At 60.4% G+C, this 19,326-nt stretch overlaps 1 protein-coding gene across 2 annotated transcripts in view; it reads left to right on the top strand.

Annotated features, from left to right (window-relative positions):
- Nucleotides 1-19,326, top strand: part of Tbcd (tubulin folding cofactor D) — a 129,240-nt gene that overhangs the window by 67,278 nt on the left and 42,636 nt on the right. For both annotated transcript variants that reach the window (XR_007107588.1, XM_047542920.1), the window contains exon 14: nt 15,523-15,679. Coding sequence is in view for 1 of the 2 variants with exons in the window: in XM_047542920.1 (XP_047398876.1) it covers nt 15,523-15,679 (157 nt within the window). In the remaining variant the exon portion in view is untranslated. The remainder of the gene's footprint in view (nt 1-15,522; nt 15,680-19,326) is intronic.

Below are 19,326 nucleotides of genomic sequence, written 5' to 3'. Positions count from 1 at the left end.
AGGGCCAGCGCAGCACTGCCTGGACACCGGTGGGCAGGGGGCAGGGTTGGTGTGTTGTGGGCCAGGACACAGGTCACGTGGGGAGCTGCTCCCTGATAGACTTTGAGGGTACAGCAAAGGCACCAGGGACGGCTCCTGCAGAACCGGGCATGTGTGTGCCGCGGTGGAACAGCTGGGCTCCTGAGGGGGGCTCCGGAGGGCCCGGGGCTGCCTGTCACGAGGCCTCTGGCCTTCCTCGGCTCTGCCCCCAAGGGCTTTCTGGTGGCCCCCTAGAGCTGGGCAGCTGGGAAGCAGCGCCCCTCCCGCCTGCCGCGGGGACCTGCTGGAGCATGCCCGGGACAGCACCCTGCGCCGTTGGTGGGAGTCGGCACCGTACACCCTCCGTCCCCTCACGGGGGGGCAGACGTGCAAGTGGGGGCCAGCGTGTTCTCTGGCCCCTGCTCGTTCTGCCTGAGGTTTCCACTGACCTCAGTGAGGCTGGCGTGTGGTGTTGGCTCGGGGACAGGAAGGGGGCCATGGTTGCTGTCGGGTCCTGGTCTTGCCTGGCCTCTGACAGACCGTGGGGCACCACAGGCACGGGGACGCCCGGCGGCCACACTGTCACCGCTTTCCCTGATGTGCAGCTTGTGCTCTCGCTTGGCTTAGCTTCTCCGGCTGTCCTTCGACGTTGCCGGTAGTTACTGTGCCCCTAGAGTGCGGCTGTCCAGTTCCAGGGCCCTGCCTGCCTCTCGCCTCCTGCTGTGGGCAGACTCCCCGGCGCAGTGGCTTGAGACGCCCACGGTTTCCTGATGTCCCCCACTCTTGTGGTCCGGGGCTTGGGCAGGGCTCTGCTGGACAGCTCTGTCTGAGGGCACTGGCTGAGTTTACTGGGTGGGACTGCGTGCCCAGCAGCTCTGGAGGGTCCAGCAGCATTCTGGTGTGGCCCCCTGGGGAGGGCCCTGGGAGGGTGGGCAGCCTCAGCAGCCCAGGACTGGAGAGGGCAAGGGAGAAGGTTCCCATGCCTGAGGCTACAGGCTTTGGTGCCAGCCAGACCCAAGGGGAGGCTGGGGGGGGCAGGGTCTGTGCCCGTGCCCTCTGCCCTGGCACACTGGGACCTTCCCTCCGCGAGCTTTGTGCTTGCCTCTCGATTTGGAGGAGGGGAACCTGCTGCCAGTGCGCAGTGTTCTCGACCTCCCTCCAGGGCAAGCCGGGCTTAGCTCCCTACTCCTCCCGCTGTCCCGCCTCCCTGCCTCCTGCGGAGCCTCCCTCTGCTGTGCTGGGCACTGCCCCTGGCATTCAGGCAGCCTCTGGGCCCAGCGCTGTTGTGCCCTGTCTGCGATGTCCACCTTCCCTCCCTCCTTCCCTCCGTTCTTCCCAGGCACTTCCTGCGTTTCTGTCCTTGCAGGCAGACGTGGGCACACTGGCCCCATGCTCCAGCGGGCTGCTCTTTACTCTGTTTACAATTCTCCTTTCAGGGTGGGGTCTCCGCTCAGTGAGGCTCTGACCTGGGGTCGAGAGACAGAGCCAGGCACTGTCCAGGAGTGCCCTCGGCCTGCTCACGTCCCCACCCAGATCGCAGCTTGGGTTCCCGTGCATGCTGAGATGCTCCTGAGCCGGCTGTGGGGTCTGCCCTCAATGCCTGCGCTCCACTGCTGCTCTGGCGGGTCCTGTTGTCCCAGCATTCGGCTCCAGTGCTGCTCTGGTGGGTCCTGTTGTCCCAGCATTCGGCTCCAGTGCTGCTGTGGCGGGTCCTGGTGTCCCAGCATTCGGCTCCAGTGCTGCTGTGGCGGGTCCTGGTGTCCCAGCATTCGGCTCCAGTGCTGCTGTGGCGGGTCCTGGTGTCCCAGCATTCGGCTCCAGTGCTGCTGTGGTGGGTCCTGGTGTCCCAGCATTCGGCTCCAGTGCTGCTGTGGTGGGTCCTGGTGTCCCAGCATTCGGCTCCAGTGCTGCTCTGGTGGGTCCTGGTGTCCCAGCATTCGGCTCCAGTGCTGCTCTGGTGGGTCCTGGTGTCCCAGCATTCGGCTCCAGTGCTGCTGTGGCGGGTCCTGTTGTCCCAGCATTCGGCTCCAGTGCTGCTGTGGCGGGTCCTGGTGTCCCAGCATTCGGCTCCAGTGCTGCTGTGGCGGGTCCTGGTGTCCCAGCATTCGGCTCCAGTGCTGCTGTGGTGGGTCCTGGGGTCCCAGCATTCCGGGTGCTCCTTTCTGATACCTGAGTTTTCTGGCAGGAGCGGGTGGGTGCTGGCCTGTGCAGCTCTAGTCCCTGTGAGCTCTTCCTTGTTCTGCGTGCCCTGTCTGCTCTTCCAGGCCCTCTGTGAGTATGTTCAGGGCTCCATCTGTCTCACCGGGGTGGATGTTTAGGAACCCCAAGTTCTCGGGGTTGCAGATCTTGGACCAACATGGCTGTCTGTCATGGGGGTCTGGGGGTGTGGGGCCTGCGTGTGCCCAGTTTCCTAAACCTTGTTGCCAGCTCCCCTGTCCTCTCTGACCTGACGCTTATGCCTTGGGGAAAAGTCCTGTTCTGCAGCTTTTCCTGAGTGCCGCCCAGCCACCTGTGTGCTCGGCTCACTGCACCACCAGTTGCGCTGCGTGGTTTCTGACAAGGTGGTCAAATCTGAGGGCGGGGACTGGGTGGCAGCTGATGGTCCCCAAGCGTGGTCGAGGCCTAGGTGCCGTGGGGTGCAGGGTCTCTGCCTCGTCAGTTGTGCCACGTTGGCCTGGCCACCCAGGCTGAGCAGCGTGACGTGGGCAGTTTGGTGTGCTGGGGTGAGAGCCCTTAGTGTGCCCTCAGCAGCGTCGTCCTTCTGTGCACGGGTCCACGGGACCTCCTCCAGGTCTGATGAGCCACTTCCCACAGCTGCCTCCTGGACGGAACGTCTTGGGAGAAGGAAGGAGTCACTTTCTGCTTCGGACCTTCACATGAGTAAACGAGACAGTTTTCACTTCCCTTCTCTCCTGGGCCGCCGTCTCCAGAGGAAGGTAGCAAGGAAGCAAAAGTGACTTGCAGCAGTCAGAGCCTGCTTCTGCTTCTCTCCGCCTCCCGCAGTGCAGGAAGCGGAGGACACTCAGGAACATCCTGTCCTCTGTGGCTCCAGCCAGTGTTGCGCACTGTCTCTCAGGACCCCTGAAAGCCAGGCTCCATCCTTGTGGCCTGACCAGGCCTGTGGGCTGGGCCTGGGGACTTGGCTGCGGGAGGAGGGTGGCCGACGTCTCCGAGTGCCGTCCCCATCAGGTTCCAGGCTCCTCGGGGTGAGCAGGGCAGCTGGGTCCGTGATGGGTCTCACGCGCGTCCCAGGCGTCTGCTAAGAGGAGTAGCCAAAGGCCTGGGGACCACTCCTGAGGCCCTGCCGCACCACGCCGGTCCACGTGCCTGTTCCTCCCTTCCCATTGAAAATGCGTCTCTTAGGGTTTCTTGGTTGTGATTCTTTCCTAGTTGGAATTATTGTGGTGAGAGACTGTCCAAGGAAACAGATCTCCCTGGCTCCCAGCGCTGGCCTTGCCCTGGCTCCGCAGGCGACGGCTCCCGTTTCCCAGTGACCCCTTCCCTCCCTCCTCCCTGCCTCCAGTCTGACTTAGGTTCGGGACTTCTCTGGTCCCCTTTTCCTTTCCTGATTTTCTTCCCTTTCTGCCGGCTTTCAGGACTGAGGCTGTTGCTGGCTGTGCTCTGGCTTGCACACTCTGGGGACGGCGTGTCTGTGTTTAGGTGAGTCCTGGCTGGACGGAGGGCGGCCCGACCCAGGCACTGCCCTGCAGTTGCTCAAAGCCACCAGCCAGGCCTGCCTCCCCTTCCCCCACTTCTTGGAGCAGCAGCCCAGGGCAAGTCCTGTGTCCTGCAGATGCTGGGGCCTCTGCAGCCCTGCTGGGGCTGGCCAAGGCTGACAGGGACCACCTCCCACCTCAGCTGCTCCCCCTGCCTGGAACAGAGTTTGACCTGTGCAGGGCCTGGCCTCAGCCTCTGCCGCTGAGCCAGGGAGGCCGGCACCCTGCCTCTCTGGGAGTGCCCCGCTGCTGAGGTTGGAGGTGAGCCTGCACAAGGAGCCTGTGGCACCTGGCCAGCCGTCTCCTCAGGTGACACCTGGCTGCTTGTTTCAAACAGAATCTGGGGATGTCAGGGACTTTCATTTGTTGTGTCACACAGTTTAGTCATATAGGAAGCAGATGGAGAGGCCTCTTGGCCCCTCCAGGGCACCCTGGCCCAGGTCCGCTGGACGTGTGTCAGCTGATGGTGAATGGAGGGCTCTGCTTGCAATGGGACGACTACGATGTGGGTGCCATCGCTCCAGCTCTAGTTCATCCTTGAGATCTTGCTACCATTTGAACGTCGGAGCAGCTGGAACCGTCTGCCTTGGGGGGCCCTGCCAGGCTGTTTGGAGGTGGAGGTGGCAGGAGGGCCAGCAGCAAATGGGGAGGTGTGGCCTGTGGCACCTCGTCCCTCCCGAGCTGGGACTCCTGGAATCCTTGTGAGCTGGCTTGAGTGAAGGGAGCCCTCCTGCTGGAGATCGGCCTTGGTCCTGGGGTGCTTGGCTGTCTGTCTGAGGGACGCCTGAGCCAGGTGTCCAGCTGGGAAGCTCAGCTCAGGCCTCTGAGCTCCACAGCCCCACCAGTGGGCCCCCTCCCTCCTCACTGGACACGTGCTGCAGTGCTGCACTCTGCCTCTGAGTTTGCTGCAGAGCATCTTTACACACGTATCTCAGCGTGCGGGAACCCAGTGAGGAGTCAGTTAAGCTGGACAGGTCAGGTAAGACAGGTCAGCAGTCGCCCTTCCTTCTCGTCCCACGTGCTGCAGTAACACCAGTGGGAAGCAAGACAAGAGTGTGCAGGAGCAGGCAGAGGCCCCAGGAAGGGTTCTCGCGGAGAGAGCCCACCTGTGGGCAGGCCCTTGGCCTCCTAGAGGCCACTCCTTCCCTGGATCATACCTTCCCTTCCGGCCACGCCTTCTCCCCAGAGACCACCCCTTCCCCTTGGAGGCCACATCTTCCCCTGGAAGGCCACCCTTTGGCTACATCCTAAGCCATCCTTTGCATCTTTTGAATGAATGACTTGTTTTTTTTTTTGACCATCTAATAGAAATTTAATGTGAGTTGCATATATAATGTTTTTCTAGTAGCCGTATTTTTTAAAAAGTGGGAAAAAAAAGCAAAATTGTCTTTTATTTCAGGTAACATTTGGCCCTCTCTACCCTCCTCTCCTGCTGTGGTCTCCACTCTCTTTTTTTAATAGTGTCTTTCCAGATGGTTCTGTTCTCTTAAATCTGTGTCAGGTTCTGCAAGTAAGAATCGAGAGTTTCTCTTTGTTAGACTCTTGCTGTTGCTGGCATGCCTCTGAGCACTGGACGGCCGCGTGTGCTCTGCAGGTGATGTGAAGCACCATCCTTCCTCAGCACACACCTCAAAGCTCTGCCGGGCTTCGCAGCCTGTCTGCCAGCCAGGCTGGGCCTTCTCTTGTGGTTCCAAGAGAAGGTAGTGCTGAGTGGGAGGTTGTGGTGCTAGGTAGGCGGTCATAGCCCCAGGAGAGAATGACCACCTCCTCTGGCTGGCAGTGTGCATAGACTGGTCACTTGTCCTAGGCCTTATCAGCTCTGATCCTTGCATTGAATTTGTGGGGTGCTGGTGGCAACTCTCCGTAGACACAGGTGCCTAAATTATGGCATAAGACCACAAAACAAAAAAGGTCTCTCCCCATCACTGCTGAGCCAGTGTGACCACAGGACAGTGGAGAGGTGCACACACATGTGCTCGACGTGCGCCTCCTGGAGTACACATATCACATACGGACCTAGAGCAGGAGGCACGTCTGCACGTCTGCATGTGTAGGCCCACCTAGCTGGTGAGTCACGTGTGTGCAGTGTTGAGTGTGTGCAGGGGCTGGGACGTGGTTCCTCAGTTCAGGGGGTCCTGCAGTGGCCGCTGGGGGAGGCGTATGCCTGCCGCCTCAGGAAGCATTGCAGGGTCCCAGCCCACAAAGCAGTGGCGCCAAGCCACCAAGGCTGGCTTGAGAGGGCCAGTCTGTTGGTCTGGAAGTCATGTTCAGTGTCTTCCCCATGGTGATCCTGGGCTGTGTTTGAATATTTGAAGTCAGAAGGTGTTTCTGCCCACCCTCTGGTCATGTGCAGGCCACTCTCACCTGGTGTGTTGTATCCGTTGAGCTTTTGGTTCTTTTTACTGAACACTAGACATTGGTATTTTTAAAGATGCTGTTTGTTTAGTGTTTTCTCCGTAGATACAGAATTTCTTTTGCCCACAATGCCCTTTTGCATCTCAGGCTTATCCCTCTCGGCGTTTTAGAGTTCCTTCAACTCAGGTGTGTTGGTAGCACACCATCTCAGTTGCTGTGGCGGTTTCCTCTCAGCCTTGTTCCTATGGGCTCCCTGGGGTTCTGCAGGGGCCTGTACAACTTGAGGGGCATGTGCTGTTGGCCCCCTCCCTCCTCACTGGGCTTTCCTACTCTTCTTGGAGCTTTGCAGCCCACTGAGAGTTTAGATGTGGGTTCTCTGTTTGCCTTGCTCGATGTACTTAGATTTTCTGTGTCTGATGCACAGCTCTCAGTGTTTCTGGAAAGTTCTCTATCATTCATTCTTTGGGATCCTCTGTGTTCGTTTTCTCCTTGTGGGACCTGTGCAGGTCCTTATTCTGGCTTCTGGTTCCTTCATGTTTTCTCTTTCTGTTGCTTCTGATTTGTATTTTCTGCAGTTTCTTCTGCTCTTTCTTCTTCTTCACCAGTTCTTGTATCTGCTAGTCTTTTCCTTTGTCAAAGCCAAACATGTTTAATTTCAATAATTTATATCTACATGTGTATGCTTGCATATATACATGTAACATGTGTCATATGTGATGTAATGTGTAGGTTATGGGTATGTAAACATATCCAAAACTGACTGATCATTTCTGGTTTCTTAATTGTGGCTTACTTTAAATTTCATCTTGTATTAATTTGAATGCTTTGTGTGCTATTTCACAGACTTACTGAAAGGTCTGACGAGGTGCCTCTCTGACCTGTGTGGAGCCAGCGCTGGGGTCTTGCCCTGTTCAGGATCCCATTGACCAGGTGGCTCAAGTTCTGGAGGTGAAAGTCCCAGGTGGCGGCGCCAGCTCGTGCAGCCTGTCGAGACCCCTTCACCATCACAGAGGCTTCTTTTCGCTGTCTCTGCAGGTGGCAGGGAGGCCCAACTCCCTGGGGGCTCAGGGCATCACTGCTCTCCCGGTCACCTCCCCGAAACCCTGCGTGCAGGACTGCTGCAGCAGGCCCTCAGCCCCTGTGGTCGTCCTCAGTCCCGGCAGGCCCTGCGTCCGCGCCGCGCCCTGCTCGCCCTACCTGGCTCAGCACCCTTCTCATGCCACGTCGAAGGCCACCGGGGCTTTGCTCTTAAGCATTGCTGCTGCTCCTTTTTGGGATCAGTGTGGAATTCCACGTGAGGTCAACCACACGCCATCTTGCAGGGAGCAGCTCAGGACCTCAGCACCTGCCAGCTTGCTCTGCCACTGCTTCGCCTGTGAAGAGCCCGGAGCCTGTCCAGTTCATTGTGGAAGCTTCCTTAAAGTCAGGTCTTCAGCAGTGACCTTGGGTCCAGCTCTTCCGGTAGGATGCCTCTGGGCTCAGCCTCAGGGCTCCCAGGCTGGGCCTCTCCTGCGGGTAGGCCAGGTCCACCTGTGCCCTTGGGCTTTTGGCTCACACTGAGCTAGTGCACGTTGGTGGCTTCCTCTGTTCTCTCCTGGGCGTGGGATTGCTGGAGAGCCTCTCCAGGGCTGCCTGGCCTGCAGCGTCCCACCAAGCTCTGGTCCGGAGGCAGTGGCACAGGGGTGCCTTGCTGCAGCCTTGACCTGCGTGTCCCTTGGTGACTTGTGTTGAGCACCTTCTTACTGCTCTCAGTACACTTGTTGCATCTCTGTGTGCTGGTCATCAGAGTCCTTTGTGTATCTGGCACTGTCCTTTGACTGCTGAGTGGTCAGAGTCCATGGTGTGGCCACGGAGTCCTCCTCAGAGATGTGGCCTTGGGCCTCTTCTCTCCGTCCAACTCGAGGCCCTGGGCCTCCTCTTCCTGACTCTGGCTGTCCCAGGCCTCTTCTCCCTGACTGTGGAGGCTCCTGCCCTGGACTGCTCTTGTACGTGTGCCATTTTTAGTGTGAACTTTGACCATTGTTGTGATCGGTCCTCTGGTTTCGCATGCAGCTTTTTGGGCATATACCTGTGACCATGTGAAATGATGTGCAGGTGGGTGGGCCTTCAGCAGGTGTCTTCAGCTTCCTGCCTGTAAGTCTGGCACTGTTTAGTTGGAGCTGGGATTCTGCAGGAAGGGTTTGCTGCTGATAGAAGGAAGGGATGGCAGGTCAGAGGGCGTCTCAGCGTTCAGAGCCGTGTGCTCCGCAGGAGCCACGCGTTGTGAAGCCTGTTGCTTTTGGAAGTTGGAGCTCAGCTTGGATCACACTGCGTGAAGGGTGCGTGGGGGGCAGTGCTGTGCTCTCGGGGCTCCCTCTCACACACAGTTTTCTCCTATGTGGGTAACGTTTATGCCACTTTGTTGAAAAATATTTTTCTTCTTAATATTTCGGTCCTCTGGGGTCCTGCCGGGTCTGGCAGGCTGCAGCCTGGAGGCTGGAGCCAGGGCACAGTCTGGGCCCTGGACCCAGGGCTGTGAGTCAGGGCAGAGTTGGTCCCCACTTCCTGGGTAAGCCTTTAATCCTCCTGGACGCCTGTTGTTGCTTCTTTCAAGCTGTTGCACCCGGCCGCTCTGTCATTAGCTTGGGTGCTTCTGTGCCAGTGGCCAGGTGCGAGCCAAGGAGCACGCCCTTGCTCCTGGAGGGCGCATCCTGCCTGTGGGCTTGCCTGGCTCACCGTGCTTCCCCTCTGGTGGAAGTGGCCGGTGGTGGTGGCAGGGAGCAGGAACTGACAGGCTCTTGCCCTGGGGTAGCTGCGAGTCAGATAGCAGGAGGCACAGGTCGGGGGGGAACCTGACTCTGTCTCCTGGAGGTGCTCAGAGGTCCTGGGGGCGTTGCATTGGCCAGGGGAAGCTGGGGTTGCTGAGGAGAGGTAGCCCGACTGACCCGAGCTGAGGCGCTGGCCACGTCTCTCACCAGCATGCAGCCACGCAGCGAGGCCACCTGATGATCCTGTGGCAGGGAAGTGCCCTTGACCTTCCGTGTGCGTGTGCAGGGTCCTCGTGCGCAGGGATGACCCCGCGAGGGCCGTGCCCGCCCCGCAGCGGCCTTGTTTGTCGTGGGATTTTGTGTGCTCCTTTTCCTCATCCAGGGGTTTGATCCGCTGTCCTGGAGGCCGGGCTGACCTCGCTCTGCCAGCATGGGGCGGAGCCTAGGGGGCTGTGCGCACGCCCACCATGGACATCAGGGCCAGTTTGTCCATGGTTGTGCCTGCAAGAGAAGCCTCTGGCTTTCATGGGTTCTTTGGCTCAGGCTGCGGCCTGCTGCTGAGGTGGGCCTGGTGGGAGCCAGCTGAGCGCCCTGTGACGTCCTGGCCTGCCTGGGGTCCGTGGCTCTTGGTCTGCTGGTGGAGCATGGTCGCTTTCCCTCTGCCAGGGACTTGTGCTCTGGATGCCCTCTCATTCTAAGGTGACCCACTGGAATGGCTGGAAGGGCATCGCATGGTCCTCTGGGTGATGGTGATCAGGGCTGGTGTCCGCGAGTGTCCTGGGTGACTGGCTTGTGAGCTTGTCTTCAGTTAGGGTGAGGGGCGTTGCTCCCTCGGGGGTGTCCGGTGTCCTGCTGGCGGGTGTGGTGCCCACGTTCCTGGGCTCTGGGCTCTGAACGCTGTGCCCCTGCCTCATTCTGTCCAGACCTTTGCACTGCTGGGTGGGACCTCAAGCATGAGGCTCTGCTGTCCACTGTCAGATGCCCTTGTCACTGCCTCTTGTCCCTGCTCAGGGTCGTGACCCCTGGCCATCGTTGAGGAAGTGTGGTTGGTTCCGAAGCAGCTCTCTGCAGAGGTGGCTGCTGTTGTCCGTGGGTCAGCACGTCACTGGGAGGGGTCTTCCTGGCGCAAACTCCACGGCCCTCTGCTGGAGGCCTGGGGATGAGAGGCACCGACTCCAGGAGACTGCTGGTCATACTGCAAATACCCTGAGCACCTTGGTGGCCATGGGCCACGCCGCTGGGGGCACGTGGGTGTTTCTGCTCAGAACGCGAGCCGTGTCTGCAGAAGGACTGTTGGTCGAGGGTGTAAACTGCCCTGGTGTTGTCAGTCAGGTTTTGCTCTCAGAAGTTTCCAGACCCTCTTTTCAGAACCTGTAGACTTGGTCATTACAGGGATTCTGAGCTGTTGGGGCAGGAACGGACGGGGGACGGGGATCCAGAAGCACAGGAGTTCCGTGGGCCCTGCGGCTGGTGCTGACAGCACTGTGGGCCGTGGGACCTGAGGCCTTGCGCCACACCAGCACGTGGGCCTAGGTCTCAGCCTGTGGACCTTGTGTATTCGTTTGTTTATTTCTTGGTACTGGGATTGAACTCGGGGGCACTCCCGTGCCCAGGCTGGGGCAGGGCCTGCAGTCTACAGCTGACAGAGGCCTCCAGGTATGCAAGTTCTTGTGTGCATGGGCTCTGCCGTCCACCCCAGAAGTGGACCGCGAGCTCCCGTCGACCCCTCGCATGCTAGGCAAGCTCTCTCCCCCGAGCTGCACCCACCCTTCTCACTTCTTACTTAGTTCCCGTAGACCGGTGCGTGCTAGGCAAGCTCTCTACCCCGAGCTGCACCCACCCTTCTCACTTCTTATTTAGTTCCCGTAGACCCGAGCGTGCTAGGCAAGCTCTCTACCCCGAGCTGCACCCACCCTTCTCACTTCTTATTTAGTTCCCGTAGACCCGTGCGTGCTAGGCAAGCTTTCTACCCCGAGCTGCACCCACCCTTCTCACTTCTTACTTAGTGCCTTGCTAAGTTGCCCAGGCTGGGGTTGATCTTTCCCTTCTGCCTCAGCCTCCTGTGTTGCTGCGACTACAGGCATCTGGCTTTTTCAGAGACGGTAGTTTGTCTTGATGTTTTTGAAGTTACTTTGGAAGGTCCACTCTGAAGTCTCTGTTCCACTCCTCGAGGAGCGGCTCTGGGGTTGAAGGGTCTGAGCGCAGAGACCCCTTGAGCTGCACTGCTGGGGCTGGTAGTGTGCTGGAGGCCTGGAGGGTGGAGGCTGCCGGGTTTCCTGCTGCCCTCACGCAGATTGTACCTGGTCTCCAGCTGTGGGACAGTGGACCTGCGTGTGTCCCCAGTGTGTCCCTCACCATTTCCTGGGAGTCGGCTAAGCCCCTGGGAGCTGTTGCTGCCTTGGCTTGTGCTCTGTGGGCTGGCAGGTGGGGTGTGGTGTGGCAGGAGCTGCCCTGTCCCTAGAGGGTGCGGCAGAGGCACGCAGAGCTCTGCCTGTTGCCGCCCAGTCTTGCTCTGCAAGTCGAGGGTTTCTGAGGGCCTGTCCCCAGTGTGCCTTCATCTCCTGACCGTGCTTCTCTGGGGACGGCCTTTGCCGAGGCTCACATGTGCCCTGTTTTGCCTCGGCAAAGGCAGCTCTGACATACCTGCCTGTGGGGTACTCACGGGGTCCTCGGGTCATGTGGCTGGGAGCGGCCTTGGCTCTTAACTCCTGGGCAGTGGGCTGAGCAGGAGAGTTTTCTGGACGTACCTGGCCTGGGACCTTCCCATGGAAGGAGAGCGTGCTTGGGGTTTGGGGGTGACTGCCATGCCCAGCACGTCCGAGGCTCCTGTGGAGGGCAGGGCTAGGTGAGGACTGTGGGGCGCACCCAGCAGTCGGGGTGTGCTGAGTGGGTGCGCTGGGTGCCAGGTGGAGCTCTGGCCCTCTGAAGGCAGAGCACCCGGGACTGGACTCCCTGCGTGTGTCGGGTGCTGGCCGCCAGAGCGGGGGCCTCTGGGGCAGTTCTGCAGTGCTCCGCAGTGGGAGCTGGGAGCCGAGGCCTGCGGGCCCCACGTTCTGTCCGTCATTTCCTCTTGCCCCTAGCAAACTCAGCGTGGGCATTTTTTTCTGAGCGAGTTGGACCGCATTCTTGAGGACGGTGCGATGGTGGTGGAGAGGCAGGTTCTGTGGCAGTGGCCACACCTGCTCTCGGAAGCTGGTGCTCTCCAGGCTTAGGCTCTGCGTGGGCTCCTGGGCCTGAGTGTGGCCCACATGCAGCCCTGTTGTGGGATGAAGTGGTCGGGGCCTGGGAGGTGCGATCCCCGAGTTGGCCGTGGCCAGCACTCCTGCCCAGTGCCCTGTCTACAGCCGACTTCCCTTGCTATTTGGGGGTGTCCGTGTTACCACGCTTTCCCCTGCTGTCTCCTCCTGGGCTCTGCACGTTCCTTACTGTCCAGTTGAAGTGGGAAGGTGGAGCAAGACTGGCTTTGCAGGAGCTCTGCTACACCTCGGGCCTGGCACGGTGCAGCTCGGTGGCTCGGAGGGCGTTACTGTGGTGTGATTATAAGGAGAGCTGTTTCTGCCTCTGAGGGGAAGGCCTGGTGCTCTGGGCCTGTGGGCTCTGCAGACCCTGCTGTGGAGATGTGGGACTCCAGGAGTTAAGTGCTTCTGTCCCCTGGAGGCTGCTCTTCCTCGGGCAGTTGGCATGAGCACATGACATGCTGTCTGAAGAGAAGGGTGCTTAAATTACATTGCTGGACTCCGCTTGCCAAAAGGAAGCCCCTGGGGTGCGTGGTATAGTTGACACGCATTCGCAGTAACTGGAGCCAGGAGGAAGGGTTCGTTCAAAGCTTTCAAACGGTTTCCTTATTTTAAACCTGTTGAATCTGGAAGGAGTGTGAGCTTTTGAACTCCTCTGCTGAGGACTTCACATGAAAGCTCGGGGCAGAGTTTTCTGGGCCAGCTGTGTGCCCACCTCCCCTGCATGGCCCAGTCTGCACACAGCCAGGTCAGGTGGTGGCAGGGCCTGCCCAGGAGTGCTGTGGCTGCTGCCTTGGGGTGCACCAGAGCCTGAGTGGGTCCCCTTTTCTTGTTCAGGATCGGTTACTGCTGTCTCTCCTCTCAGTTCTGCAGATCTGACTGCTTTCCAGCAGCCTCGGGCAGAGCTTGCGCCCTCACCCAGCCTGCCTGGTGGGCACGGCATGGAGGCTTGGCAGGCTGCTGGCTCGACCCTGGAGCTCGCTGCTCCACAGGGTGTCCGCAGGTCCTCAGGCTCGCGGGAGAACAACAGGGCAGGGCTGTGCAGGCTCCTGTGGACGACTGTGGGGGAGACCAGTTGGGGGCAGGGCTGGCAGTAGGCCCACTGGGCACCGAGGCAGTGGTCGCACGATGCAGCTGGCAGAGGTGGCCCTTCCTCAGTGCCCCTCACTGCTGGCTTCCCTCGCCAGCAGTGAGGAGGGCACTGGCGCTCTCCACCTGGGGACAGAAGCCTGGGTAGAGTGCTGGGAAAGGAGGCTCATCCCCCGGGTCAGGCGCAGCTCCCGGCGTGGGGTGCCTGCTGGGAGCGCAGCTTTGTCCTGCAGAGCGCGAGCGGACACCCGGGAGCTTTGATGCCCGAGGCTGTGCCCTCGCCGCCTGGCATCATCGCAGCCTGCACTCCTTGAGGCGGCTCTCTGCAGTGCCTCGGCCGAGCGGGTCCTCGACTCTCAACACCTGCCCTCAGCACAGAGGCGGGTCAGCGTGGTGCCAGCAGGCTGGAGTCCTCCCGTCAGACTGGCGTTTGGTCCAGTCGGGTTGGAGTGGCAGCTCCCGGCACCGCGGCCCTGCGCTCGCCGAGCCTGTGCTTCCTAGGAGGCGAGCGCAGGCTCTTACGGGAGCACGGGCAGCCCTCAGGAGTGGAGCTCATTCCTGCTCGCCGCTCAGTGAGTCTGCCCAGTCTGCTGTTTTCTCCGGGGGTGGAGGGAGGGCCCTGCGGGGTGCAAAGGCCCCAGCAGACAGTGGGGCTGCAAGGCTGGTAGGCAGCTGGTGGGGGCCGGGGGCCCTCAAGAGGGAGATGGGGGCAGCCTGTGTGGCCTCACGGCACCTTCCAGAGCGATGGGGGCCGGGGCTGGGCAGGAGGAGCTGGGTGGGCAGTGGTTGCTGTCCATGGGCAGGCTCTGGGATGGGGTGGGGAGAAGCACGAGTGGCTGACGTGGGGTGACCACCCAGTACTGTACTAGGCTTGAGAAGACAGCATGGCCACTGGCAAGAGCAGCCCCTCTGGAAGAGGGCTCCATCTCAGGCTCGCCCCACATAGGTGTCTTGAGAAAGCGAGTCTGCGGAGGGGGACCGCGACATCGTGGTGAGGGGCCTCCGGCACCTGTGGTCTTCAGGACCCGTGTCAGTCCTGCCCGCTGCCCGTCCTGTGGCAGGCTTGCAACCCTTGGTGGAAGCAGATATAACCAACATTGCAGTTTATTGAAATAAACTGCATAGTTTATTTTGAAATAAGTTCATTTTATGTAGTTTTAGATAAGTTTATAAATAAATGTTTCACTATTGTCTTAATAGAAAGATATGTACAAAAATAATATATGAAATCACATCAATTTTTTTGCTGCGATTTAAGTAGACTAAAACATTCTCAGGAGCAGAGAGGCAGTGGGACTGTGACGTTCGCCTGGGGTTGTGCTGTGGTCCCGTGAGGCTGTCTCGTGAGGCCGTCCTGGAGAGCCGTCCAGGCCCTGGTGGCTTGTGGTGCAGGTGCCCCTGCTCAGCAGGCCTGAGCCGAGTGTGTCCTGCCTCTGGCATGGCCTCCTACCCCTGCCTGCCTTGCCCTGTACGGCTTTCCTGGACCTCAGGCCAGGTTATGTGTGGGGACCCAGGGCCATCGTCTGCCCCAGAGAGGGTGGGCGGTCCGGAAACCTCCTGCTGTGTCGTGGAGATGCAGCCGTGGACGCTGCTGGGCGCACGCTGCTGGGTGCGTGCACTTGCTGGACACTCCATGGCCCACTGTTCGGAGGGTGTGTCTGTCTCTGGCCCTGCCCACCTGTCACATAGGGTCTTGGCTCCTCCCGCCCCTCTGGCTTTCAGTTTCCTGAACACCAAGCGAGCTGTTTATCATTCTGGTGGCAGCATAGTTGTCCATTTTGGATTATTTGGGATTTTCAGCATGATATTTCAGAAATTTCATTTGATGTGATTCGTGAAAAAACTCAGTATTCTTTGAATTACAAGAAAGTAATTCTTAAGTTTTTTTGTTACGTTTCCCTATTGTTATTTTAGAAGGCTTCTAAAAATTAACAGTTGGTCTACTTATAAAATAAAACCCATTAGGCATTTAAATAAATGTCTTCTAATTAACACGCGTGTGTCTAATAGACCCTTCCCAAGTCCTTGAAATACACGAGCCTCGTGAGCGGTACAGGTTGGTTGGCTGACGTTGTGGACCTGGCATGTCCAGTGCCCTTGTGCCCTGGGTCCTCCCGTGCTCCCGTGTGCAGGCACGCGTGTGATGGTTAATGGCAAACCTGCAGTGGGACGGGGCTCCGTGGCCGGGTGGGGCTGCCCGCGGCCCCCTGCGCCCTGCCCTCGTGCTGCTCTGGAGGAGCGGCTGTCTTCCTGCGTGGGACCCTCTGGCAGTGGGCTGTGGGCCTGTGCTCGCTGCAGGCCCGCCCTCCGCCCAGGCTGGACTGCAGCAGGGCCCGGGCCTGACTGTCTGTCTCCTCCCAGTTGTCGCAGTGATCCTGAAGGCGCTGACCTACGACGAGAAGCGGGGCGCCTGCAGCGTGGGCGCCAACGTCAGGGACGCCGCCTGCTACGTGTGCTGGGCCTTCGCACGAGCCTACGAGCCGCAGGAGCTGAGGCCCTTCGTGACCGCCATTGCCAGGTACAGCCGCGGTGCCTCTGCTGTCCCCACCACGTGCCTGTGGCACCGCCCCGTTGGTGAGCAGGAAGTGTGGTTTTACAGGACCAGAGAGCAGCAGCTGCTCTGGGCCCTGGAGGTCAGCTCAGCAGCCCCAGGTGGCTGCCAGAGCCTGGCATGGTGCTGAGGCAAGTGTGGGGCAGTGGGCAGGGCAAAGGCTCCACCGCCCTGTGTGCATAGTGCCTGCGACCGCTCGCAAGCGTTGGCACCTCTGACCTGGGCTCTGTCTGGCCTCGTCTCCTGGCCGATACATCCACTGACAGGGAGGCCGGTGCCCCCAAAGGGTGTCATGGGGGGCAGGTGTCCTGGGTGGTAGTGGGTCCTGGGCAGGGGTGTGAGTGTCCTGGGAAGGGGTGGGTATGCTGGTGGGGATGGGTATCCCTGGGGTGGTACATGACCCTGGTGGTGTGTGTATTCCTGGTGGGGGTGGGTGTCCGGGGTGGGGTGGGGAAATGGCTAGGGAGTGTGGTGCAGCCCCCGTGTGCCGTGGCCTGAGCCTGGGCCGCTGGGTGCTAGGCCTCTGTCTTGGCTGTGTTCTCAGGCCTGAGCTATCTCTGCTGGGGTAGAGTCTCCACACTGAGAAGGAGCGAGCAGCTCGACTCCAGGGCTGCCCCTCTGTCATTCAGAAGGGACAGGTTTGCCCACTGAACTGGCCCTGTGCAGGCTTCCAGCCCTGAGATTCAGGTTCCCTGGTTGCTGTGGTGTGTGGGCTGCATGCTCTGCCCAGAGCGTGGCTGAGCGAGCCTGTGCTAGGGGTGCTCTGGGGGACGTGTGGAGCCTCAGGAGGCAGACTTGGAGTGTGGCTCCGACTGGGGCCTGGGAGTGGCCTCCAGGACAGCCCAGGCATGACGCTCAGGAACGGCTCAGCTCTCCAGACGGGAGCGGCTGGTGTGCAGCATGTCCAGCCTGGTCTGTAGACACTCCCTGGGGTCCTCCTGGGTTTGCTGACTTCTGGGCCCAGCGGGGTGTGTGGATGAGCTGGCACCTACCTGTCGCAGAGGGAGCCTCAGTGCTGGTGCTGGCTGCCCCTGGAGGTCCTGCTGGGAAAGGCCCCGGCCCCCTTGCCTGCGCCTGCCCTGCCTGGGTCAGCAGCCCTCTTGGGAGCTGTACCCTGCAGGTTTCAGGCTGGTTCAGCAGGTTTGAGGGAGCCGCCCTGCCCGCCCCGGCCCATCCAGACTCAAGGCATCCGGCGGGGGAGGCGGTGAGTCAGGGTGCGCCAGGTGAGCCGCAGCCTGCCATCGGCCGCCCTGCCCAGGAGCCTGTGCCTGCCCGAGTATCGGTCGGGGTGCGCCCCTCCAGGCCTCCCCGCTCCGTTCCTCACCAGTGACCACGTTTTAATTACCAGCTTTTAAACCCATTAATTCTGGCACAGGATGGAATCTTGATACCGTGCGCTGCTTTCACACCCTTTGGTGGGTCTTGTAGGAGTAGACGGTGGGATGAGTGTGTCCTGAGGGGGGCCAGGGCTGAGGGCGAGGCGCCCGCCTGAGCATGTCCTCCAGGGAGGCGGGCAGGGGCTGGGACTCACTTTCCCCGACTGCCGCGCGGACTTGGATCAGCCGCTTCTCCACCTCTGCAGTGGGAACGTGGCGAGGAGCCTTGCAGTGGGTCTGGTGTTCTCAGGCTGTGTGTCCTGCTTTGGGACGCGTTCCTTGCCCGAGCACGGTCAGTGGAGGTGGCATAGTGCTGAGTGGCACGACTGGGACCTCCGTCAGCCCACGCAAGGTGGAGGCCAGCGGGGTGCTGGTGCGCCGTCCAGGAGGTCCCTCCCGCCAGGGTCAAAGGCAGTGTGCAGCAGGGGGAGCGGACGCGCGCTTGCCAGGCTGCTGTGCCTGTCGCCTCCCAGCGATTTCCTCACCTGAAACTCTTTTGCAAGCCTCCTGTTGACGTTAGCTCCCGCCCAGGCGCAGGGCTGCGCCCGTGCCAGGGGCAGCTCCCGACTCTCGCCTCCACCATGGCAAACCGGCTGGGCAGCGTGGGCTGCGAGGGGCCGGCCACTGGCTCAGCGAGATCTCTTCCTCGAGGGCAAGACTGTCCTGGAAAATCAGGAAATGGCAAGCGGCGCTCAGAGCTACGTCTTGTTGCTGCTCAGCCTGCGAGCGGCCCGACTTGCAGAGGGAAGCGCGCTGCCGTCCAGGGACAGGCTGGCGGCACTGACCGCAGGCCAACCCATGTGTGACTGCATCCTGCTCTGGCTGGGTGTGGCCAGCAGCCTGAGCCTGTGGCTGTGTCGCCAGGGAGAGTGTGGGTTCTGGTCGTGGCCCGGGGAAAGGCGGAAGAGTGCAGGAAGAAGCAGCTCCAGCTTGCAGGAGCGTTCACGGGCCCCGAGTCACAGGCCCGCAGTGAGCACGCTTGCTGGTGAAGGCTGGGCTCCTGGTTGCTTAGGGGGTGGTGTGTCTCTTTTTTCCTGTGCAGATCAAAGGGACTGGGTCAGTGTGTGCTCAACTCCTCGCTGACCTGACTGAGGTGCCTGGAGCCAGTGAGCTGAGGCGAGCAGCAGGTCCTCTGGCCTGACCCAGGCTGCCCGTGATGGGAAGCCCTGGGGAGGGCGCTGTGCCCAGCACAAGTGGGCCTCCGAGGACGGTGGAGCAGATCCCCAAGCTCATGCTTCCCTGGGACCAGCATCACACTTGCACCTTGAAATACAGGGAGACATAGCTGAGGAGGCTGAGGCCACTCACTGAGGATGGCTGATGCCCGCTGGCCTGGAAGAGGCCATAGCTGGCCTGGTGGGGCGAAAGGTGATTGAAGGCTCCTCCTCCTGCCTTCCTCTCCTCACTGGTCCTTAACGTTCCACGGTTTAAGATGCTTTTTCAGGACAGTGGTCGGTCAGGAAGTTCCTGGAGTGCCGGGTGGAGGGTGGCCCCCTCAGTGTTAGGCTGGACCCTGTTTCTTGGTGGCAGTGCTAGTGAAGAGCAGGTGTTCTCTGGTCAGTTGTTCTTCCTAGGAAACACGGTTTTGTGAATCTTAGAATGCAGAGCTCTCGTTAGGATGAAAGTGTAATTCTCACATCTTCCTCACTTCAGAGGCTGCACAAACTGCTGTGGTGTTTGCAGCAGGCAACGTGTGGTTTCAGGCCTCTGTCCAGTGAGGTCCTCAGAGGCCGCTGTCCAGGTCAGCGGGCCTGTTGGCTTGGAGCCTCCTCTTGGTGCCTGGCTGATTTCACCATAGATGGGGTCACATCCTGGGCACCGAGGCTGGTCCCCAGGGGCACAGCTGCTCTTCAGGCCTTGACTCTGGGCTCCTAGGGGCCGAGGAACGCAGAGTCACGGGGCCCTTCCCCACGGCCGCCTCTGAGCAGCTCCCTGAGCAGAAGCAGGCCATGCGGGGCCACCAGCAGCTGCACACCTGTGTCCCGCGCCTCTGCCCCTTTGCTCCGTGACTGCTGTCTTTCCTCATCGTTGGGGCAGTTTTGTCAGTGCAGGTCATGAGCCACAAAACTGAGTGGCTTTTCGTGTGTGCAGAGCTGTGTGACCACTGACCACTGCCCAGTTCCAGAATGTTCCACCACCCCAAGCAGACCCCACGCTTGTTGGCCATGGTGCCCCACCTACCGCTGTCTCCGTGTAGCTGCCTGTTGGGTGCGTGGGGGTGGCTGGGGTGGGCCACAC

This window comes from Sciurus carolinensis, chromosome 3 (genome assembly GCF_902686445.1).
Source record: "Sciurus carolinensis chromosome 3, mSciCar1.2, whole genome shotgun sequence".
Lineage (NCBI taxonomy): Eukaryota > Metazoa > Chordata > Mammalia > Rodentia > Sciuridae > Sciurus > Sciurus carolinensis.
This window is presented reverse-complemented; position numbering and strand designations above follow the sequence as displayed.